The 25246-nt window shown below is 37.8% G+C and overlaps 1 protein-coding gene across 6 annotated transcripts in view; it reads right to left on the bottom strand.

Annotated features, from left to right (window-relative positions):
• The window catches only part of NCK1 (NCK adaptor protein 1), a 73212-nt gene that overhangs the window by 2094 nt on the left and 45872 nt on the right, over positions 1 to 25246 (bottom strand). For all 6 annotated transcript variants that reach the window (XM_023620979.2, XM_070238187.1, XM_070238192.1 and 3 more), the window contains 2 exons: positions 24345 to 24588; positions 656 to 1368 (listed from right to left, as the gene is read on the bottom strand). In XM_023620979.2, coding sequence (XP_023476747.1) covers positions 656 to 1368; positions 24345 to 24570 — 939 coding nt within the window. In that variant the 5' untranslated portion in view covers positions 24571 to 24588. The remainder of the gene's footprint in view (positions 1 to 655; positions 1369 to 24344; positions 24589 to 25246) is intronic.

The following is a 25246-nucleotide window of genomic DNA, read 5'->3' as shown; positions in this document are numbered from 1 at the left end:
AGAAAGGAGTATCATCAAATTCTAATATCCTAGATGGTACTCCAAAAGTGCTCACATAATTTTCTCATTCAATTTTTATGATTTTATAGTTTTATTGTTTTACTAGTATTAGAATAGAATTTATCTTTTCTTGCAAATGCATTTCAAATATAGTGAGTGTTAAAATAGATTTTTGAGGTACATAATGAAAGTATATTTCCAACTTCCAAACAACTAATTTATGAAGTAACTTAAATATCAATTTTTTAAATTTGGGATTTCCTTTATTATAAGGATGATGGTGCATCCAATATGCAATGTAAGAAATGTTTTCCCAGTTTAGGCTACTGCATTGCTCTACTCTCAATGAAGAAGCCCGTGCTCAATTTTCACAATTTTTCAGTTTAATGCAACAGAAAATTATTTCAGGAAGGCAAAACCAACCAAACCAGACAAGGCCAAATAATCCAGTGTAGTATCACTGCTAGGGCTATGTTTTAGTGAAAATAAATATAGTTGGAAAGAACATCGACTTTAGCTTCAGAACATTTATACCCATGTCCCAGTTTACCACCTGGTTAATTTTAGGGAAGCCACTTAACCTCTCCAATCTTCTATTTACTGTTTTTAATAACGAGAGAGCTCTACTTCCATTTACCTTTGAAAATCAACTTACCGAAGATTCACTATCACGAATGAGGAAATCACCTTCATGCCCTCTTTCGTTTAATGCCATTTCTGCTTGATGCCTGGTGACTTTCCCATAATACCATGGATTGCCAGCAAACTTTCCAGTGAGTGAAGGCCTAATGTAATCACACTGTGGAGGTGATGGTTCCAAACCTGAGGTTAATGGATTATTCTGCATAATGGTAACGTAGTTTTTAGGCACCAGACCAACCGTTCCATTGATCTTCCTGCATTTCCACCACTCAGGGTCATTTTCAGGTTTTTCAATAACATCCATTACATCTCCTTTCTCAAAATTAAGTTCTTCATCATTGGATGAGCTGAATGGGTAAAGAGCCTGTACCACATGCAACACTTGCCCAGTGTTTAGGTTACTGACGACTGCTGCTAATTTCTCTGACAGAGAACCTACATGGTCACCCAAAGGGCTGTCACCTTCCTCAGTTACGTAGTTTGAAGGGAACCATCCAACTTGTCCATTGTAGCTACCCCGCCACCACCCATCACTGCATTTCTCCATGACGATCACCTTCGTTCCTTTTATCAACGACAATTCATCCTCTCGCTCTGCCATATAGTTAAATTTCACATAAGCAGGCATGTTGAGGTCATAGAGACGTTCCCCTGGGTCAACAAAGCTATCATCAGCAGGAGATGCAGAATCTGGCACACTAGGCTTTCTTTTCACTTTTCCAATGCCTGTTTAAATAAAAAGGGGTAATGAAAAGAGCATATAGTCCAATGATAACCAAAAAAAACAATTTCTTCATTACTAAAAAAGGATCTTCAGCGGCTGGCCCCGTGGCCGAGTGGTTAAGTTCATGCGCTCTGCTGCAGGCGGCCCAGTGTTTCGTTGGTTCGAATCCTGGGCGCGGACATGGCACTGCTCATCAGACCACGCTGAGGCAGCGTCCCACATGCCACAACTAGAAGGACCCACAACAAAGAATATACAACTATGTACTGGGAGCTTTGGGGAGAAAAAGGAAAAAAAAAAATCTGTAAAAAAAAAAAAGGATCTTCAACTCTGTAGTTCTTTTAAGCCTTCAAACTTAGATAAATTTTTCTTTCTATATCCCCATGACCTATTATTTTATAACTAGAAGTTTGTACTTTTGACCCCCTTCACAAAATCTCTTTTCATAACTAAACACTTAACTGCAGTTATTATATAAAAGTTTACCTTCTCATCTTTTCTAAGGCCCTGAAATAACTGTATAACATAATTAAAAGGTTGTCCTAAATTAATGAATTTTCTCTTAAATGTAAATATAGATTATTTCTCTCATATCTACAAGAAAAGTACATAAAGGCTCCACCACACCCATATTCTTGTCTTACTTTATTAACCTAGAGTCTACAATTAGCTGTATAAAACAAACACTTAAATTACAACTTGAGATGCAAGATAAAACTGTAATTAGGTCTGGGTAATCCTCCCATTTGCTTCCTTAGTTCCCAGACACAGGTTGCTCTATTTACCTCATGTTTATTTTAAAACAATATATTATCTACTTGTCTCCCCTCATCCCATTCACATGTCAGGTCCACAACAAGGGCAGGGATTCTTATTTCCTCTGTTCATGGATATAAGCCCAAGGCTCTCATATGGTACTCAGTACATACTAGATGCCTAAAATATATTTGTTGAAAGAAATGAGAAAATGACTAAATGGCAATATTATTATACATGTATGCTACATCAACTGCAATCAGGCATTTTCACTGCTTCTTATTTCTTAGCACATGATTTTTTGCTCTATTTGTGCCAAGAAAACTGACGTATTCCTAGGTAACATTTCTCAAATACCTTCTACCTCAAAACTCTTTCTCATTACCCTCATTCTTTTTCTTCACCCAGTTTTCCAACCTTTGATCCTCCTGTTTTCTTAACACTATTTTTCTCCCTCTTTTGGGACTCTTGGCCATCCTTGTTTTCCTCCTACCTATTGTCTAAAAACACACTCAGATCGCTTCTATTCCAAAATAAAATTACTTGATTCTGCTACCTCTTTTAAACTACACTATTCTTTAAAAAGTGGTCTTCTTTTTTTCCTTCAACTTTTTCACCACTCACTTCTAACTCCTTATAAGGTGGTCCTGTCTCTCCACCATTCTACCAAAAGTACTCAAGCAAAACTTGTGAAAACTGTGTCATCTCTTTACTGCCAAATCAGTACCTTTTGGAGCCCTTAGTCTTTTCAAACTCTCTCTGCACCAACCAAGATCATAGATTACTGGCTCCATCATTTTCTCCTTCTTTAACGTCCCTAAGAGTCTCCTGTTTTCCCTACTGACCTGTTTAAATATTCTTGTGTGCCTCTGCCTGGGCTCCTCTAAACCTTGTTATAAAATTGCACTATATTTGTTCACTTCTCCATCATCCTTAATGAAAGAGTGAGCTTCCTGAGGGCAGAAAACTGGATCTTACTGCCTTGTATCTCCAGCACTTAGCAAGTATCCACACTAGTAGTGGGAACAAAGGAATGTTTCCTGAACGGATAAGTGAATGATTCCTTAGTTGAAAGTGTTTCCCAAGATGCCATGCTTGGACTTCCCCTCTACTTCAAGGAAACCATAGATTTTTATTTTCCATATCTTCTGTGTAGACAAGACAGTTGCAAGGTCTCTTCACAGCTCTCAGCTCTTTCTGGGATTCAAGCACTACAATTCCAATTGTCACCAGACATCTACAGACTGTACTATCAGCACCTCAAATACAATACCCATGTCTAAATAAAAATAACCTCTCCCATATCCGTAAATCAACTCCTTCCCTCCCAATTTCCTTACTTCTGGTTAATGGTATCATCATCCTGAAAAATCCCAACACCAGGATTTCTGGCAGAGTAGGGAACTCTAGGGTTTTATCCCTCCAAAAAAAGTAATTAATAAACTGGAGAATACTGTCAGAATCAACTTTTGCAGAACTCTGGAATCTAGTAAAAAATTTACAAAAACTAGAGCAAGGCTTAGTGAAGAAAGAAGCTGCTACTTTGTAGTAAGAGAGCATTTTAAGTTGCCTGCCTACCATCTCTTACATCCCAAATCAGTGGTGGCTGTGAGGACAGCAACATGCACTCCTAACCCCAGAGGAAGCAATACAGATCTTATTCTTAAAGAATTGTGATTGTGGGTTTAAAGCTGTCTGGCAGCTACCTGAAGGACCAGCACAATGGCTTGCCTTGGTCTCAACCAACTTGGAGCATTCTCAGGGCTAGGGTGTCTCTTGCTAAAAGTATTTGACTGACGCAGAAGCCTGGGGCAAAGGACAATAATTGGGATGAGGAACAGACAGATTAAAAACTCTGGGAAGAAAAAATTGGGGAAAGGATATAAGTGGGGAAATAAGGGCTTTTAAAAGCACCTGTGTATAACAGAGAATCAAGAAGGCCACACCCATAGCCAGGGCTGGACACATGCTCAGGGAAGGTCTTAGAAGACCCTATGCTTTTGCTTCTGGCTGACTTTCAGGCTCTGAAGAAGCAGTAAGTGAAGGCTAAGGCATAGTTGTAAATGGCCTGGCTAAGTGTTGAAAAAGTATTTTTTTCTTTTTCCTCTGGTTCCAGTTATTTAAGGAAACTCTGTCAAAACACCAGCTGACAGCTAAGCAAACAGAACACCGACTTCAGTGGCCACACGTGACAAAGAATATAGACTTTACAAAGATATTTTAGAAAGGTCACTAAACAAGCAAACAACCATCACCCACAATAAGATGCAACAACGAACCCTATGGAGGGGTAGAATCTGATGCTGAAAGACAAACTGTCAATCGAGAATTCTGTAATAGCAAAACTGTCCCTCAAACTGAAGGAGAAATTAAGACACTCCCAAACAAACAAAAACTGAAGGAGTGTGTCACACTAGACCCATGCTACAACAAGTGCTCCAAGGAGTCCTCCAGGCTGAAAGGAAAGGATACTAAACAGTAACTGGAAGTCCTAAGAGGAAATAAACAACAGTGGTAAAGGTAGCCACATTTGTAAATAGAAAACCAGTAGTGTTACATTTTTCGCTTACAAGTCCTCTTTTTTCCCTGTATGATTGAAGATACAAGTGTATAAAACAACAATTTCAAATCTACGTTAATGGGCACACAATGTATAAAGATGGAACTGTAAAGGAATAGAATTTTGTATACTATTGAAACTAAGTTTGTATTAATTAAAACTTGATTGCTAAAAAGTTATATTAGGGGCCGGCCCCACAGCCCAGTGGTTAAGTTCGCGCACTCCGCTTCGGTGGCCCAGGGTTTTGCCAGTTTGGATCCTGGGCACAGACATGGCACCACTTGTCAGGCCATGCTGAGGTGGCATCCCACATGCCACAAGCAGAAGGACCCACAACTAAAAGCATACAACTGTGTACCAGAGGGCTTTGGGGAGAAAAAGGAAAAATAAAATCTTTAAAAAAAAATCAAAAAAAAAAAAATTCTGTTAATTTCTCAAGATTTCCAGCACACGGGTCGGTGCAGGGGGCACCCGGACTTCCTGTAGACATGCTTGGGGACACGGTTGGAGCTCCAGCACATGGCTCTGCGGCACGGGGGTAGGCTCCGGGGTCCCGCACCTCCCCAGCAGGGAAAGCCTCTGCTTGCCATTAGCAGGGAGGCCACGCCCAGAATCCAGGACACAGGGAAGCTCCCAGTGGGCGGATTCCCCGGCACGGCACCAGACCGCAAGCTGCTGCTGGGCTCACGGTCTCCGGCGCATGGGTTGGTGCAGGGGGCGCCCGGACTTCCCGTAGACGTGCTTGGAGACACAGTTGGAGCTCCAGCGCCTGGCTCTGCGGCACGAGGGAGGGATCCGGGGTCCTGCAACTCCCCGGCAGGGAAAGCTTCTGCTCACCATTAGCATGGAGGCCACGCTCAGAATCCAGGACAAAGGGAAGCTCCCGGTGGGTGGATTCCCCGGCACAGCACCAGACCGCAAGCTGCTGCTGGGCTCACAGTCTCCGGCGCAGGGGTCAGTGCAGGGGGTGCCCAGACTTCCCATGGATGAGCTTGGGGACTGGGTGGAGCTCCAACACCCGGCTCTGCGGCCCGGGGGGATGCTCCAGGGTCCCGCACCCCCCCCCCCAGCAGGGAGGGCCTCTGCTCGCCATTGGCAGGGAGGCCCCGTCCAGCATTCGGAACACCAGGAAGCTCCCTAGAGCAGAATTCCCCACAAGGCAGCAGCTTACAAGCCACTGCCAAGCCCACGGACTCTGGCTGTGTCCCAGACGAGGCAAGGGTCTCCCAGAGATCCCGTGAGAGTGGAGTGGGGCAGAATGGAGGTCTGGTGAAATGGCTACGTAGCCCAGGGTGGAACTCCAGGTTTCTACAGCAGCCTCAGCAACAGCCTCTGCACAGCACTAGTGGAGAGGTCCCGAGTGGCAATCGCAAGGCGAGAAGGCCCTGGGGCAAAGGCAGCACAGCTAGGTGAGCTAACGACAGACTGCAGAAGATACCCATAGCTCTGCTGGGACCTATAGTGGACAAGTGTGATCTTGTGGGCTCTGTTAGGGACAAAGCAGCGATTACAGGTGATCTTGCTCCTGGCTGCTGGGAAAGCCCACAACACTGCTGCAGACCACAAGGAGGGAGCACGTCTAAGTGGGCTGCAGCAGTAGGCACCAGCAGCCTGAGGCCCCCTTGCGATTGCCCCCACAACCGACGAGGGACCCCACAGGACCACTGTGACTACGAGGAGGGGTCCAGGTCCAGTCAGTAACAGCTGACAGGGTTCCTGGTTGGTGCAGTCTAAACAGGTGCCCCCCCCGCCCCCCCGCCCCCCCGCCACACCAGTCGCAACAAGTGGAAGCAGCAACTAAACTCTATCTCTATGCAGAGGCACAAATCCACGCCATCAAGCAGTATGAAAAAATATATTAAATCTCCAGAACAGAAGGAAAATGATAAGCACCCAGAGAACAATCCCAAAGACAACGAAATCTATAACCTAAATGACGATGATTTCAAAACTGCCATTATTAAAAAACTCAACGACTTAAAAGAGAATTCAGATAGACAACTCAATGAGTTCAGGAGCTATGTCACAAAAGAGCTTGACACTATAAAGAAGAACCAATTAGAAATACGGGAGATGAAGAACACAAAGGAGGAGATTAAGAAAAATCTGGACTCTCTGAACAGTAGGGTCGATAATATGATGGACAGAATTAGCAATGTGGAGGATAGGAATATAGAAATGCTGCAGACAGAGGAGGAGAGAGAACTAAGACTAAAAAGAAAGGCATAAACTCTCCGAGAATTATCCGACTCAATTAGGAGATGCAACATAAGAATTATAGGTATACCAGAGGGAGAAGAGAAGGAGAAGGGGGCGGAAGGCCTGTTCAAAGAAATAATAGCTGAGAACTTTCCAAACTTGGGAAGAGAGATGGAACTTCATGTGACAGAAGCCAACAGACCTCCAAACTTTATTAACGCAAGAAGACCAACCCCAAGGCATATAGTAGTGAAACTAGCAAAGGTCAATGACAAAGAAAATCCTAAGGGCAGCCAGGCAGAAGAAAATAACTTACAAAGGAAACCCCATAAGGCTATCAGCTGATTTCTCAGGAGAGACCTTACAGGCTAGAAGAGATTGGAATGAAATATTCAAAACTCTGAAGGACAAAAACCTGCAGCCAAGAATACTCTACCCAGTGAAAATATCCTTCAAATAGGATGGAGAAATAAAAACTTTCCCAGATAAACAAAAGTTAAGGGAGTTCATTGCCGCAAAACCTCCTCTTCAAGAAATGCTCAGGAAGAACCTCATTCCTGAAAAATCAAAAAAAGGAAAGGGGTTACAAAATCCAGAACAAAGGAGATAAGCAGAAGGACGATAACACAAAGTAACAGCTCTCCATCAGGACAAAATGCACAAGAACTGGAAAACAAGTGATAAAATGGCAACAGTAGGCCCCCACGTTTCAATAATCACTCTAAACGTGAATGGACTGAACTCTCCAATCAAAAGGCACAGAGTGGCAGGATGGATCAAAGAACAAGATCCAACAATATGCTGCCTCCAGGAAACACACCTCAGCCCCAAAGACAAACACAGACTCAAAGTGAAGGGATGGAAGACAATACTCCAAGCTAATAATGAACAAAAGAAAGCAGGTGTTGCCATGCTTATATCAGACAAAGTAGACTTCAAAGCAAAACAGATAAAGAAAGACAAAGAGGGGCAGTATATAATGATAAAAGGGAGGCTCCACCAAGATGACATAACACTTATAAATATATACACACCCAACACAGGAGCACCAAAAGTCATAAAGAAACTATTAACAAAACTAAAAGGAGACATCAACAGCAATACAATAATAGTAGGGGACCTCAACACCCCATTAACACCAATGGACAGATTGTCCAGACAGAAAATCAACAAGGAAATTATAGAATTAAATGAAAAATTAGATCAGATGGACCTAATAGATATATATAGGACACTTCATCCAAAAACAGCAGGTTACACATTCTTCTCAAGCACGCATGGAACATTCTCAAGGATAGACCATATCTTGGGAAACAAAGCAAGCATCAATAAGTTCAAGAGGGTTGAAATAATATCAAGCATCTTTTCTGATCACAATGCTATGAAACTAGAAATCAACTACAAGAATAAAGCTGGGAAAGGGCCAAAAATGTGGAGACTAAACAACATGCTACTGAACAAACAATGGATTGTTGAAGAAATTAAAGAAGAAATCAAATATTATCTGGAGACAAATGAAAATGAAAACACACCGTACCAAATTATTTGGGACACAGCAAAGGCAGTCCTAAGAGGGAAATTCATTGCAATACAGGCTCACCTCAATAAGCAAGAAAAATCTTACATAAACAACCTCAAACAACACCTAACGGAATTAGAAAAAGAACAAACAAAGCCCAAAGTCAGTAGAAGGAGGGAAATAATAAAAATTAGAGCGGAAATAAATGATAGTGAAACAAAAAAGACAGTAGAAAGGATCAATGAAACAAAGAGTTGGTTCTTCGAAAAAATTAACAAAATCGACAAACCCTTAGCCAGACTCACTAAAAAAAAAAAAGAGACAAGTCTCAAATAAATAAAATTAGAAACGAGAAAGGAGAAATCACAACAGATAACGAAGAAATACAAAGGATCATAAGAGATTACTATGAAAAACTATATGCCAACAAATTGAACAACCTAGAAGAAATGGATAAATTTCTAGACTCATACAACCTACCCAAACTGAATCAGGAAGAAATAGAGAATCTGAATAGACCAATCACAAGTAAAGAAATAGATACAGTAATCAAAAACCTCCCCAAAAATAAGTGTCCAGGACCAGAGGGCTTCTCTGGAGAATTCTACCAAACATTCAAAGAAGATTTAATAACGATCCTTCTCAAACTATTCCAGAAAATAGAGGAAGATGGAGCACTCCCTAATACATTCTATGAAGCCAACATCACTCTGATCCCCAAACCTGACAAGGACAACACAAAGAAGGAAAACTACAGGCCAATATCACTGATCCTCAACAAAATTTTGGCAAACCAAATACAGCAATACATCAAAAAGATTATACACCATGATCAAGTGGGATTTATACCAGGGACACAGGGATGGTTCAACATCCGCAAGTCAATCAACGTGATTCACTACATTAACAAAACGAGAAACAAAAACCACATGATCATCTCAATAGATGCAGAGAAAGCATTCGATAAGATCCAACATCCATTTATGATAAAAACCCTCAATAAAATAGGTATAGAAGGAAAGTACCTCAACATAATAAAGGCCATATATGACAAACCCACAGCCAACATCATACTCAACAGACAAAAACTGAAACCCATCTCTCTCAGAACAGGAACAAGACAAGGGTGCCCACTTTCACCACTCTTATTCAACATAGTACTGGAGGTTTTGGCCAGAGCTATTCGGCAGGAAAAAGAAATAAAAGGAATCCAAACAGGCAACGAAGAAGTTAAACTCTCGCTGTTTGCAGACGACATGATCTTATATATAGAAAACCCCAAAGAATCCATAGAAAAACTATTAGAAACAATCAACAACTACAGCAAAGTTGCAGGGTATATAGACAACATACATAAATCAGTAGCATTTCTATATGCTAACAATGAACTAACAGAAAAAGATCTCAAGAACTCAATCCCATTCACAATTGCAACAAAATGAATAAAATACCTTGGGATAAATTTAACCAAGGAAGTGAAAGATCTATACAACAAAAACCACAAGACCTTCTTGAAAGAAATCGACGATGACATAAAGAGATGGAAAGACATTCCATGCACATGGATTGGAAGAATAAACATAGTTAAAACGTCCATACTACCTAAAGCAATCTACAGATTCAACGCTATCCCAATGAGAATTCCAATGTCATTCTTTACAGAAATTGAACAAAGAATCCTAAAATTCATATGGGGCAACAAAAGACCCTGAATTGCTAAAGCAATCCTGAGAAAGAAGAGCAAAGCTGGAGGCATCACAATCCCTGACTTCAAAACATACTACAAAGCTACAGTAATCAAAACAGCATGATACTGGTACAAAAACAGATGCACAGATCAATGGAACAGAATTGAAAGCCCAGAAATAAAACCACACATCTATGGACAGCTAATCTTTGACAAAGGAGCTGAGGGCCTACAATGGAGGAAAGAAAGTCTCCTCAACAAATGGTGCTGGGAAAAGTGGACAGCCACATGTAAAAGAATGAAAATCAACCATTCTTTTTCACCATTTACTAAAACAAACTCAAAATGGATCAAAGACCTAAAGATTAGGCCGGAAACAATAAGTCTTCTAGAAGAGAGTATCGGCAGTACACTCTTTGACATCAGCTTCAAAAGAATCTTTTCGGACACTATAACCCCTCACATGAGGGAAACAATAGAAAGAATAAACAAATGGGACTTCATCAGACTAAAGAGCTTCTTCAAGGCAAGGGAAAACAGGATTGAAACAAAAAACAGCCCACTAATTGGGAAAAAATATTCACAAGTTATTTATCTGACAAAGGGTTAATCTCTATAATATACAAAGAACTCACACAATTCAACAATAAGAAATCAAACAACCCAATTACAAAATGGGCAGGGGACATGAACAGACATTTCTCCAAAGAAGATATATGGATGGCCAATAGACACATGAAAAGATGCTCATCATCACTAATCATCAGGGAAATGCAAATCAAAACTACACAGGGAAAAGCAAATCAAAACTACACTAAGATATCACCTTACACCTGTTAGAATGGCAAAAACATCTAAAACCAAGAGTGACAAAGGTTGGAGAGGCTGTGGAGAAAAGGGAACCCTCATACACTGTTGCTGGGAATGCAAACTGGTGCAGCCACTATGGAAAACAGTATGGAGATTCCTCAAAAAGTTAAGAATAGAAATACCTATGACCCAGCCATCCCACTACTGGGTATCTATCCTAAGAACCTGAAATCAGCAATTCCAAAAGTTCCATGCACCCCTATGTTCATCGCAGCATTATTCACAATAGCCAAGTCATGGAACCAACCTAAGTGTCCAGCAACTGATGACTGGATAAAGAAGATGTGGTATATATACACGATGGAATACTACTCAGCCATAAAAAAGGACAAAGTCATCCCATTCACAACAACATGGACAGACCTTGAGAGTATTATGTTGAGTGAAATAAGCCAGACAGAGAAAGACGAACTCTGTATGACTCCACTCATAGGTGGTAGTTAACACATGGACAAAGAGAACTGAACGGTGGTTGCCAGGGAAAAGGGGGGTGGGGGGAGGGCACTAGGGGTGAAGTGGTGTACCTACAACATGACTAATAATGATGTACAACTGTAATTTCACAAGGATGTTAACTTTCATAACCTTAATAAAAAAAAATTTTTTTTAAAGTTATGTTAATTGTAACTTCCAGAGTAATCACTAAGGAAATACTAAACAATTTACAAAAAAGAAATGAAGGGAAACAAAATGGTATAACAGGAAAAAAATCAATTACAAAAGAAGGTACTATTAGAGGAACTAAGGGGACAAAAGGTATAAGACATATAGAAAACAAATAAAATAGCAGAATGCCTTCCTTACCAGTAATTACTTGAAATGTAAATGGATTAAAATATTAGATTAAAAGGCAGAGACTGGCAGAAAGGATTTAAAAACATGATCCAAATTCATGCTATCTACAAGATACTAAGTTTAGATCCAAAGATGCAAATAGGTTTGAAAGTGAAAAGCTAGTAAAAGACATTCGGTGAATATGGTAACCAAAAGAGAGCTGGGGTGGCTATATGAGTATCAGACAACATAGACTTCAAGACAAAAGTTGTTAACAAGAGACAAAGAAGGACATTATATACTGATAACAGTCAATTCATCAAGACGATACAACAATTATAAATATATACACACCTAAGAACAAAGCCCCAAGACATATAAAGCAAAAACTGACAGAATTAAAGGAGAAATTGACAGTTCTACAATATAGTTGGTGACTTCAATACCTCACTTTCAATAACGGAGAGAACTAGACAAAAGATCATTAAGGAAATAGAGGACTTGAAAAACACTATAAACCAGTTAGACCTACAGACACATACTGAACACTACAAAACAACAGCAGAAGACACATTCTTCTCCAGTGCACATGGAACACTCTCCAAGAGAGTGTTATGTTAGGCCACAAAGCAAGCTCAATAAATAGAAAGAGACTGAAATCATTTAAATATCTTTTTTTTTAACACAATGGAATAAAACCAGAAATAACAGAAAGGAAAACTAGAAAATTCACAAATATATGGAAATTAATCAACACACAAACAACTGGTGGGTCAAAGAAGAAATTATAGGTGGGATTAGAAAATACTTTGAGACAAATGAAAATGAAAACACAACATACCAAAACCCACAGACTGCAGCAAAAACAATGCTCAGAGGGAAATTTAAAGCTCTAAAAGCAGTGACAGCCCTGGGGCCGAGTGCTTAAGTTCACACGCTCCGCTTCAGTGGCCCAGGGTTTGCAAGTTCAGATGCTGGGCGTGGACCTACACACTGCTCATTGAGCCATGCTGTGGCAGCATCCCACATAGAAGAACTAGAGTGACTTACAACTAGGTAATAAATACAACTATGTACTGGGGCTTTGGGGAGGAGAAAAAAAAAAGAGGAGAGCTCTAAAAGCTTACACTAAAAAAGGAAATCAGAGGCTGGCCCCGTGATGTAGTGGTTAAGTTCAGTGTGCTCTGCTTCAGTGGCCCACATTTGCAGATTCGGATCCCTGGCCTGGATAAATGTGGCAGCGACACACATACAAAACAGAGGAAGACTGTCACAAACGTTAGCTCAGGGCAAATCTTCCTCAGCAAAAAAACATATTATATATATCAATCTCAAATCAATAATCTAATTTACTCCTTAAGGAACTAGAAAAAGATCAAGATAAACCCAAACCCAGCAGAAAGAAAGAAACAATAAAGATTAGAGCAGAGATAAACACAAAGAAAATAGTAAAACAACAAAGAATCAATGAAACCAAAAGTTGGTTTTTGAAAACTATCAGCAAAATTGACAAATCTTTAGCTAGACTGACCAAGAAAAGAGAGAAAAGACTCAAATTACAAAAATCAGAAATGAAGTGGAGACATTACTAATGGAGACCACATACATTACTAGAGACCTTACAGAAATAAAAGAGTAAGAAAACACTACGAACAACTATGTCAATAAATTAGATGACCTAGACGAAAAGGACGAACTGCTAAAACACACAAATTCCCAAAGTCTTTGTTCACAACAGTTTTGTCAACCAATCAATACATAACCTTGTTTATGTGTGTTTCTCTTTAAAGACACTTTATTTAATATAAATTGATTCATTAACATTGAACTCACGGACATCAACACTATAATTCATGCCTGAATGAAGCTTATATCTAACACATATATTTTTTCCATAAGACAAATCACACCTTTCCTGAGCTTAGGAACACTAGACAACACTTCAGCACTATGCTTGGGGGCCATTTTAAACAGCAAAATTACCAAAAAGAAAAAAAAAAGCACAAAAGTGTAAAAAAGTGGCACTAAAAGGTGACAAGGACACTTATTTACAAGGACACTTATTTACAGTATGAGAGCTGAAACAAAAAGGCAGAGCATCACCTTGTTTGACCTCAACCAGCAACATGTCTATCAAGCAACTCAAATTTTTTGCATTCTGCACGTCTGCAAAAGCACTGTGAGTATCAATTTGGGGCTTACAAACAAATTTTAGCAAGTAAGGAAATTCACAAATGTGAAATCTGTAAAAAGTAAGAATCATCTATACTAGCAAAACTGAATATATTAAGAGGACTGCATATCATGACCAAGTAGGACTTGTCCCGGGAATGTAAGGGTGGTTTAACGTGTGAAAATCAACATTATACACCACATTAATAGAATGAAGGGGAAAAAACCCACATGATTATTTCAATTGATGTAGAAAAAGCAATGGACAAAATCTAACACCTTTTCATAATAAAAACAGTCAGCAAACTAGGAAGAGAATTTCCTCAACATAATAAAGGGCACTTATGAAAAACCCACACTTACTATCATACTCAATGGTGAAAGAGTGAAAAAGCTTTCCCCTAAGGTCAGGAACAAGACATGGATGCCCTCTTTCACCACTTCTATTCAACACTATACTGGAAGTGATAGCCAGAGCAATTAGGAAAGAAAAAGAAATAAAAGATATCCAAACTGGAAAGGAAGAAGCAAAATAATCCTTATTCACAGATGACATGATCTTATATACAGAAAACACTAAAGAATCAAAAAAAAAAAAAAGTTAGAACTAATAAATGAATTTAGCAAAGTTGCAATATATAAAACCAACACACAAAAATCAGTTGTATTTCTATATGCTAGCAATGAACAATCTGAAGAGGAAATTAAGAAAACAATTCCATTTATAAATAGCATTAAGAATAAAATATGAATAAATTTAATCAAGGAGGTACAAGACTTGTATACTAACAAAATATTGCTGAAAGAAAGCAAAGATCTAAATAAATGGAAAGACAGTCTATGTTTATGGATTTGAAGACTTATTTTTAGATGGCAACACTATCCAAAGTGATTCACAAATTCAATGTAATCCTTATCAAAGTTCTAATACCCTTTTTTGGGAAGAAATGAAAAAGCTGATCCTAAAATTTATATGGAATTGCAAGGGACCCCAAACAGACAAAACAATTTTGAAAAAGGAAAACAAAGTTGGAAGACACACTTCCTAATTTCAAAACTTACTACAAAACCAGAGTAATCAAAACAGTGTGGTACTCACATAAAAGGACAGACATATAGACCTATCAATAGAACAGAACTGAGAGTCCTAAAATTAACCCACACAGCTGTAGTCAATTGATTTTCAACAAGGGTGCCAAGACCATCTACTGAAAGAAAGAATAGTCTCTTCAACAAATGATGCTGGGACAACTAGAGATCCACACGCAAAAGAAGGAAGTTGGACTTCTACTTAACACCATATACAAAAATTAACTCAAAGTGGATCAATGACCCAACTATAAGAGTTAAAACTTTAAAACTCTCAGAAGAAAACATAGAGGAAAGTCTTCATGACCTTGGATTTAGCAATGGATTGTTAGATTTAACACCAAAAACACATGAAACCAAAAAAAAAAAAAAAGATAAATTGCACTTGATTAAAATAAAAAACATTTGTGCAAAGGATACTACCAAGAAAGTGAAAAGACAACCTACAGAACTAGGAAAGAATACTTGCAAATAATTCTGATAAGGGTCTATATCCATAACATATAAAGAACTCAGAACCCAACAACAAAAAGAAAAACAAAAATGGGCAAAGGATTTGAATAAACACTTCTCCAATGAAGATATACAAATACCAAAAAAACACATCAAAAGATGCTCAATATCACTAGTCATTAGGGAAATGCAAATCAAAACCATAATGAAACACCACTTCACACCTACTAGGATGGCTGTAATAAAACCAAACCGAAAAAGGAAAATAACAAGTGCTGGTGAGGGAGAAACTGGTACCCCTCTTACAGTGCTGGTCAAAATTTAAAATGGAGCAACTGCTGTGGAAAACAGTTTGATGGTTCCTCAAAATTTTAAACAGAACTACCATATGATCCAATAATTCCACTCCTAGGTATACACCCCAAAGAACTGAAAACAGGTATTCAAACAAATACTTGTACACAAATGTTCATAGCTTCACTGTTCACAATACAGATGAAGGGATAAACAAAACGTAGTATACCCATATAATGCAATATTACGCAGCCATAAAAGGGATGAAGTAGTGATACATGCTACAACATGGATGAACCTCAAAAACAGTATGCTAAGTGAAAAAAAACAGACACAAAAGGTCACATGTTGTATGATTCCATTTATATGAAACAACCAGAATATGTAAAACCACACAGAAAGCAGATCAACGGTTGCCAGGGGCTGAAGGGAGGGAGGAAAGGGGAGTGACTGATTGATGGGAACAGGGTTTCCTTTTGGAGTGATAAAAATGGTTTGGAATTAGATGTGATGGTTGCACAACATTGTTATTGAACTAAATATCACTGAATTGTACACTTTAAAATGGTTAATTTTATATGAATTTTACCTCATAAAAAAACAAACAAAAAAAATATCCTTAGAGTCAAATCCTTAGAGTCATCATATGTCCTTTCTGCAAACGCTTTCTATTCCCACAATTCACACGCTAGTTCAGGCCTCTTAATTGTACTTGAGCCTCCACTACTCTCTAAACTAGTTTCCTCGCTAATCCAATCTGTCCCACTTCTACCTGTCACACATATCATCCAGTCTAACCTTCTTATGAATACAGCTGCAATCACATGACAATATTGCTCAAAAGACAACAGTGGCTCTTCATTGCCTATCAAATTAAGAGAAATACTCTGCCTACAATCTACAGCCCTATCCAGAATGTCCTTAGCCTTCCTTTTCAGTCTTATGGTATAGACTATCGAAAATACCATAGACCCTGAATCAGCCTTTGGGTTCAAATCCCAGCTGCACCACTCTGGAATCTTGAGCAAGCTATTTCACTTTTCTGAGCTTAGAAACGGACAAAACACAACTTACTATGAGAGCAGTATGAGAACTGAATAAAATAAAATAATAGCACTGTACATATATAGTAAATGTTAAATAAAAGCATCTTTCTATAATGCCCTGCACTAAAACTACCCCAAATCCTAATAAAAATGGGCTACTTAAACCCCCTTAACAGAAAATGTTCCCACCTTCATGACTTAATTTACCCTGTTTGCTAGTTTCTTCCCAAAACTTTATTAAAACTTCTGCCTCTCAAAAATCTACCCATTCAAGAAGCACCATTTCAAACAACAACTTTATTATTTTATTCATCTTCCCAGTCTGTGTTTCTCAACATCCTTCACTTCCTACCCTCACCCCCAATGATATGTAAGCTCTCCTTTTTTAAGCACCATAGCACTTTGTACTTCTGAGGTGCTTGTATGATAGCGTTTCCTGTGTTTGTCTTTTTAAGCTCATCTACTAGAGCATAAGCTTCCGGAGAGGAGCATTTGGTCTCACTGATCTTCTGCATTTCTATACTATTTAGAACTGTGTACATAGCAGATGCTCAATAAATGTTTTTTAAGTTGATTAAAACTGAATACTGATATAAGCAAATACAAAGTTTTAAACCTGAAAACAAAAGCTAGTTCCAAAATGATTTAAGTTCTGAAAACGATAACATCTAAGACTAATTACACATTGTCAAAAAAAGAATGAAGAATTTTTGGGCAGACCCAACAATTAAAGTTCCCAGTGGGAAAACACCAAAAACAACCTATTTTAACCTTAGAGGCCACAAATATTTCAGGGAAAGAACATAAGCTTAGAATGTTTGTTTTCTATGCAACACAAAGCCCTCCATGACCTCTCTTGTGAGCATGTCTTCAACCTCGTACCTGTTCAACTAATACAACAGCCACTGAAACTTCTCAGTTACCAAAAAAACGACGCTCTTTCAAGGCTCTAAGCCGTTGCACATGATGTTTTTCTGCCTAAAACACTTGCCATCCTCATTCTTCAAGACTCAGTCAAGCTATCTTCTCACTGAAGATGTCCCTCTCTCTCCCTAAAACAGAGTTGAGATAGTCCTCCTTTGTGCCACTACCTTTCTTTGTAAATATTTTTACTGTAAACACTCAACACTCTCTAAACCAATATTTGCTTCCTTGAGATGAAACAATGTTTTTAATCACCTTTCTATCTATTCCCAGGTGCCTGGCCCATATTAAGTGTCCTGTTACTCTTTCTCATGTGAATGACTGACAAATGCAGGCATAATCAATAGCTTGTTTTTTTCCTTGCTTACAGTTCTTTGGGTAGGGCTTGTTTATTGTTCTTTGTTTCTATTGCTAAAAAATGGTCCTTCCAATCTCCTGTTATCGATGAGAGAGAACATGCAAAAGTACTTTACAAAATTATACAAATGTAAAGTATTAGTATCTCTCAATTTCTCAATTATGTATTATGAATGTATAACAGCAACAATTACATCATTCCACAACAAGCAGGCTCCCTCAGATCAATGCACCATCTTTTCTAAATCCTTCCCAACTTCACAGTTGGTTCACCACAAGCCTCCTAATCTCAATTAGTCCCTTTTGCATCAAATCTTTCTAATCCATAGTGTATCTGACTCTCATTCTTTCCTTACTCTTTAGTCATAGTGCACTAGGAAAAGTCTAACAAAAGAGACTCCAAGGCTAAATTTTAGTCCTGCTACTTACTGGTTAATGTGGTCTTGGTGGAACTATTTAATCTTTAAACTCCAGTTTCTTTGTTTGTGAAATGGTGGTGTGTAATAAGTACCTACCTCATAAAATTTTTATAAAGAATTTTTAAAAGTTTAGATGCATAGCACTCAGCACAGTGCATAGCACAGAGCAGGCACTCGCTCAACGGTAGCTATTACTTTCCTTCCTCCTAGTGCTTCTACTATTTACTTTTTCAAAAATACTTCAACTTTTATTATAGCATTATACAGCTGGACCTGGCCAGGGCTGGGAGGGAAAGTTCTGAGCACTGAGGATGTACACAATTCTGAAGCAGTCATTTTTATTGTTAGCTTTGTTTAAAAAAACTGAAAGTGTCTGTATAGCTTCCAGTCTTCCCCTCACTCCTATCCACTGTCTTCTCTCTTCCTACAGCACTGTTTCTTGAGCAAAACAATGTATTAACTCCTCAAAAGTTTTTTTAGCATCTGGTTAAGAACTGTGAATATTCTATCTTCACATGATATCTGTCCCCTCCTAAGGCAAATCTATTCCTTATGCAACCATCCTTCATCTACTGGATGCTAGTATTTGGAAGCATGTGAGTTTCTCAGTACCACCGTTAAAGTACATCTATCCAAAGTGCACAAACTATGTTTTACTTGGCCATCTCACACATAAGGAAGCTATTGCATCCCTTCCTCTGAGCACCTCATGGATATGAATCAACACCATCATGAACTGTATTGAGTTCTTTTATCACCTACATTACCACAGCAGCTCTTACTAAACCTTTTACTCATGTAAACTGCTGCCAGGCCAGATTCTCAGCAGTCTTCAATTTCTTTAAAAGACTTAATGTAGAATTTTACATTAACGTCTGTCCCTATTCCTCTTGTTCATTTCTAGCTCAGCTTTTAGCTTTCAAACATATTTCTGAACTCAATGTATTAGTCATTCTTCCAGGATTAGGTCTTCTTTACATTAAGCATGTCATTTTCCCTCCATCTAAAACACTGGATAAATAAACGTTGAAGAAAATGAGGCCAAAGAAAGTACTGCTGATTCTTCTAATTCTTTAGGGAACTATAATTCTGTTCTTAAGTTCCTATTTCTTCAAAACCAGTTTCTCCCCATCATGGATTTTCCCATGATTCCCTATGATACATGTAAGACTGATCAGTTGTTTACCAGGACTATAATTAGAATTAGAAGGGACTTTCCAGGATCATCTAGTCTTGCCCAACTCCCTCCTTTGCAAATAAGGAAAGGGAAATCAGGAAAGTTTAGTTATGTACCCTTGGCTGCATGGCTAATAAGTGGCATATTTGGGAGCAGAACTAATGAATTCTAAATACAAATATATGGCGTTTTTCCATGACAGGTTTTTATTCAAATTTTTGTATTTTTATCTGTTTATTTCATCTACATGAAATAACATAAACTATTGTTTTTGATGATTCTGTTTCATCTAAAACATTGTGCCCTTTTTGTTTTCAAGGGTATTCCGGCTACCACACAAGGAGTACATATATTGCTGCTTCTACTTTTTAAGTCCATTCAGGGAACAGATGGGTGAATAGACTGTCTCTACTCTGACAAGCCACAAAGCAAAATGAACATAAATTTTGGGTTGCTGCAGATAGCGAGGAAAGGAATATTTTGGTTACAAATCTCAAATCCTGACCCTCAGTCTAGAAATGTATTTAAGCTTATCAACTTTCTAAGACTCAATAGAGAAAATGATAGTTTTATATTGTATTAATGGTATTTATTGAATCACTGTATCAATGATACAATATATTCTTTTTATATCATTTCTGGTTGATTTATGGTCAATATCACTTTTGACCAAACTTAGATATGAAATCCACTGTATTATTACTATTATTATTATTTTGCTTTTTCTCCCCAAATCTCCCCAGTACATAGTTGTATATATATATTTTTTTGGGGGGGGGGGAAGATTAGCCCTGAGCTAACTACTACCAATCCTCCTCTTTTTTGCTGAGGAAGACTGGCCCTGAGCTAACATCTGTGCCCATCTTCCTCTACTTTATGTGTGAGACACCTACCACAGCATGGCTTTTGCCAAGTGGTGCCATGTCCGCACCTGGGATCCAAACTGGCAAACCCCGGGCCATCGAGAAGCGGAAGGTGTGAACTTAACCGCTGCACCACCAGGCCGGCCCCATAGTTGTATACTTTAGCTGTGGGTCCTTCTAATTGTGGCATGTGGGTCGCCATCTCAACATGGCCTGATGACCGGTGCCATGTCCTTGCCCAGAATCCAAACCAGCGAAACCCTGGACCGCCGAAGCAGAGCACGCGAACTTAATCACTGGGCCACAGGGCTGGCCCCACTGTGTTATTAATAATAAACAACAACCACCATCTACCTCTCCACCAGAATCTAAGTTCCATGAGAGTTAGTATTTGTTTTTCATTCTATGATTTTTGCCTGGCTTGCAGTAGGCTCTCAATAAAAATATGCTGATAAACAAATAAATGAATAAATAAATTAACAGGCTTTTTAAAAGGAAAACTAACCCAAAAAATAGATCCAAAAATTTACTAACTCCCCCAAAAGTAAACAAAAGAGATATTTTCCAGAAGGATTCACTTGGCTACCAAAGTTAACTAAAGACACAAAGGAGTCTTAATATCATGATTACATTTTTTTCCCATTAGACTCCTTATGCATAAGAGACTTCTTTAACAATTCCTCTGTTCATTTTTCCAGAAACACCAAGCAAATATCAAAGATGAAATCAAGTTCACTATCATAAGATCATAAAAAGGCCATCACCAGATACATAAATTAGGCTCTTGTAAGTTAGTATTAGTATTACTTTATGACCTGAACTCAAAAACAATCCCAAGAATTCACTATTTTCTTTCAATGTTTTCATCACTTTCTTTGTACGCAGCTGCTCTCAGAACTCATTTCAAAACATCAAATCTCACATTTACCACAACAGCAACTTCTAGCCATCCTACACTGATTAAATCAAAACATACTCTTTACTGGTGCTTTTATTGAATGTTATCTTCTGCACAGTTCCTCTAAAATCTAAGTAAAAAGTACTAAAACAATGTTAATTCAAATGTTGAGGCTGAAGGAACTTGCTCACCTAATCCTTTTTTTCCTCTTATTTTTAATATGTTTACAATTTATTTAATTCACTTCAAGTGTCTATGCTAAATTCAAAGTTACTGAATTAGAACTAACTGCACCAAACTCAAATCATTTACATCTCTTTCCTATTTATTTAAAAATTTATACTAAAAAATTTAAAATTATTTTACTTATCAAGTCAAATCTAATGTTACTTGATGTACTGCCAATCAATTAGCTTATGTTTCATAAACAACATAAAGCATCAGCTTATATAAACCCACCAGGCTCTCTCCGTACAGTTTGCCCTTAAATTCACAAAAGTGAAAAATCTAATTAAAAAACTAAACTAAACTATGGATTTAACAAACAGATTAACTTACTGAAAAAGTCTTTAAAGACGTTTAACCAATCCACTTTGAATAAAAGTCCTGTGTTCTCCTTTGTCATTTTGTTAACACAGTTCAATTCTCAGTGAGCTCCTGGCCTGATCGGCAACACTCAAACTCCCCACACTCAGCCCACGTGACTTGGCCAACACCCAGGCAAGAGAAAGTTTTTGAGGGTTCTCTCTTTCCAAAACTTTCTCCCCATGAACTATGAAAAAAACCTATAAAACAAGCATATCACGATGGCTACAAATGTGACCAATTATTCAGACCTATTTTGGAAGAAACTTCAAGGTACATATATATTTCCAACAATATTCAACTACTGAATATTGTTGAAAATATATTCATGTCTTCGTGCTTTCCTTTGTTCTCTCCTTTTCTTTCTTAACTTTCAAACAATGTCTCCACCAGCACAATCACTGTAAAACAGATTCATTAATTACATGGGACATTTAAGTTACTAAAAAGGGGTTCAGAAATTCTGAGAAAGGAGGGGAGGCTATCTGACACAAAAGCTGGATTTCTATCATTATATAGGCTAACTTAAAACAGAATGTTTCCAAGTACCCTGGAATACAGGTAGCAGTAATTGTAATATAGTAAAAAAGTTAACAGAGATATCCTAGGACTTAAATAGATACAAAATCTTGCTAAAATTGTCTCAATAGTATCAGAAAATAGTATGGAAGGGTTCCAGGAGTACGAAAAAAATAATAATAATTGCATCTAACTTTGGCTTTTTATATGCAATAATATCTGGAACTGGGATATTTTTCCTCTTTGCTCTGTAATAGTTTTTTTCACTATCTTTTGTTAATTACTGTCACATTTGCTCTAGTCTGAGGATACCAACATCCTTTTAAAAAAGAACAAAAAATTCTCTCTAGATGTGGCCCTAGTCTTTTCTGTGCCTTCATCACTATGAGGCATACTTTCTTTACAGAAATTACCTTAATTTTCCCCAATACCTCTAATCAACATGCTTTAAATAAATGTCCAGTATGTACAAAATCAGAAGTATTCCTGGATCTAACTCTGGTCTCTTCAGCTATTCAAGGAAAATCTCATCCTGATTTGTCTTCCATTTAAACACTAATATTAAAAACTAGTAATAATGATCCTATTTGCAAAACCTTAAAATTTCATAAAAAGGTAACCTCAGATACAGCAGTTAAATGTCATGGTGAAAATTCTGACTAATAACTTCATTCATTAAATTACCTTTAGAATACTGGAAATGTTTTTAGCTCAGAAACTGATACTCCAATATTTTATATCTTACTTTAAATTGTACTGTATTTTAGTTTTTGCTGTCTTACAAATGGTTAACAACATAAAAGATTTGTCTTCTATTGCTGATAATTGAAAGAACATTCCAGTCTAGAATAACAATAATGTTGAATAGGAAACAAAAACTAATATAAAGCAGTTTGTCAATAATATTTCATTATTTGTCAATCACGCCACATTATTCCCAAACTACCTGTGCAAAGAGAAATCTTACTTTCTCTTCTACATATATAAAAAGAACTATTAAGTAACAGCACGCTTGCCTGAATGCCAAAATTGAAATTCTGTCCCTCCCAATTCCTTCCTGTCAGCCAAGGAGAGTTTAATTAAAAGGGGAAAAAGAGAGGCCAGTCCTCATCTGTACATACTTCCTTCCTCTCAGCTCAGCCAAGCCCCATCCGAGGCAGATTCTACTATCTCTGGCCCTAACAGAGGACCAGTAAAAACAAACAAACTTTACAGTTTAGAAGAAGAAAGAAAGGGAAAAAAGAGAAACAAAATAGAACAGCTTTGTAGATGCTAATCTACCTTGAAGATCCACAATTTAAAACTCATGTTTCAAATGTAGGAATAAAATGATGGTTTGTTTTTAAAAGTGAAGTTCAAAATATGAGCCATTAGATGTTAAAATACGGCAATGTGCCATACAAAATACGTTGTCTTAATGCCAAGGAGGCAATTCTGCATCTCACTCATTTATCTCTGTCTCAGTTAGATGCAGAATTTGCCTAAACTCCAACAGGCACCCGTGGTTCACGGAGCCCCTGCTGAAAGATCAGGTCAGTTCTGCTTGTTAGCACCACTGTAGCTTGACCCTTGAACTCTGGCCAGATCCACCAGGTAGATTTACAGAAACTGCCCACTAACACTTTTGACCTTCACTTGTCTCCTAACTTGAACACCTGCTATGAGCCAAACTTACCTTGCCTAGCTGAAATTCCACTCTTGGTCTTTTCTAGTCAATTCCGCTGCCTGCCACCAAAATTCTGTACAAAGAACCAAGCTCTGACATCCATTTAAAAAAAATGTATCACTGTTGTTGTGTTAATACAAAAATAACTTACCTAAGGTATCCTTTAGGTTTTTTACAATAGATGCTTTCCGAGCGCTGTTTTTCCTTTCCACATAGTTAGAAGGCACAAAACCCATTTTATTCATGGAATTTCGAACTCGCCACCAGGACTTAGAATCATCCAGAAGCCACAATTTCTCATTCTTCTTAATGTCCAGCTCTTGTTCTTGTTGGGCCACATAATCGAATTTGGCTACTAGCACCACTTCTTCTGCCATCTTTCAGCAGCTTCAGCACTGTAAACACATAGAAAATATTTTTTATAAGGTTTAAGTAGTAGTAGTCTACTTTTCAAAAGAGACACACCTAAAAATCTAAGAGCACTGAAGGGCTGAAAGTAAAAATATGAAAAAAAATACACCAGGTAAATTCTAATCAAAACAAAACTGGTATAACTATATGAATAACACACAAAAGGACGTTAAAGCAAAATCAATAGTAGTTATAAAGTTGGCCATACAATGATAAAAAATTTTATTTAATATACATAACAGCTAAATTTCTATGTATCCATTAACATAGCTCCAAAATGGACTGATGGAACCACAAGGAAAAACTGACAAATCCATCATCACAGAGCACGATTTTTGACATATTTATCTCAATAATAAATCAAGGAGACAAAAAATTTAGTAAGGTAAGAGAAGAACTGACATCACGACCATTAAGTTTGATCTAACAAACATATCCAAATATTACTTCCAAACAGAAGAATACAAACAGAATATATACAAAAATTGATCAAATGCTACAGCATAAAGAAAGTCTCAACAACTTTCATGTACTTAGTATCCTACAACCATATTCTCTGACAACCACAACAAAAAGATAACTTTTTAAAAACTTCATGTTTGGAAACTTCTAAAAACTCATGAGACAAAGAAGAAGTCATAA

This window comes from Equus caballus, chromosome 16 (assembly GCF_041296265.1).
Source record: "Equus caballus isolate H_3958 breed thoroughbred chromosome 16, TB-T2T, whole genome shotgun sequence".
NCBI classification, from domain to species: Eukaryota; Metazoa; Chordata; class Mammalia; order Perissodactyla; family Equidae; genus Equus; species Equus caballus.
Note: the sequence above shows the minus strand (reverse complement) of the source record. Positions and strands in the feature narration are given on the sequence as shown.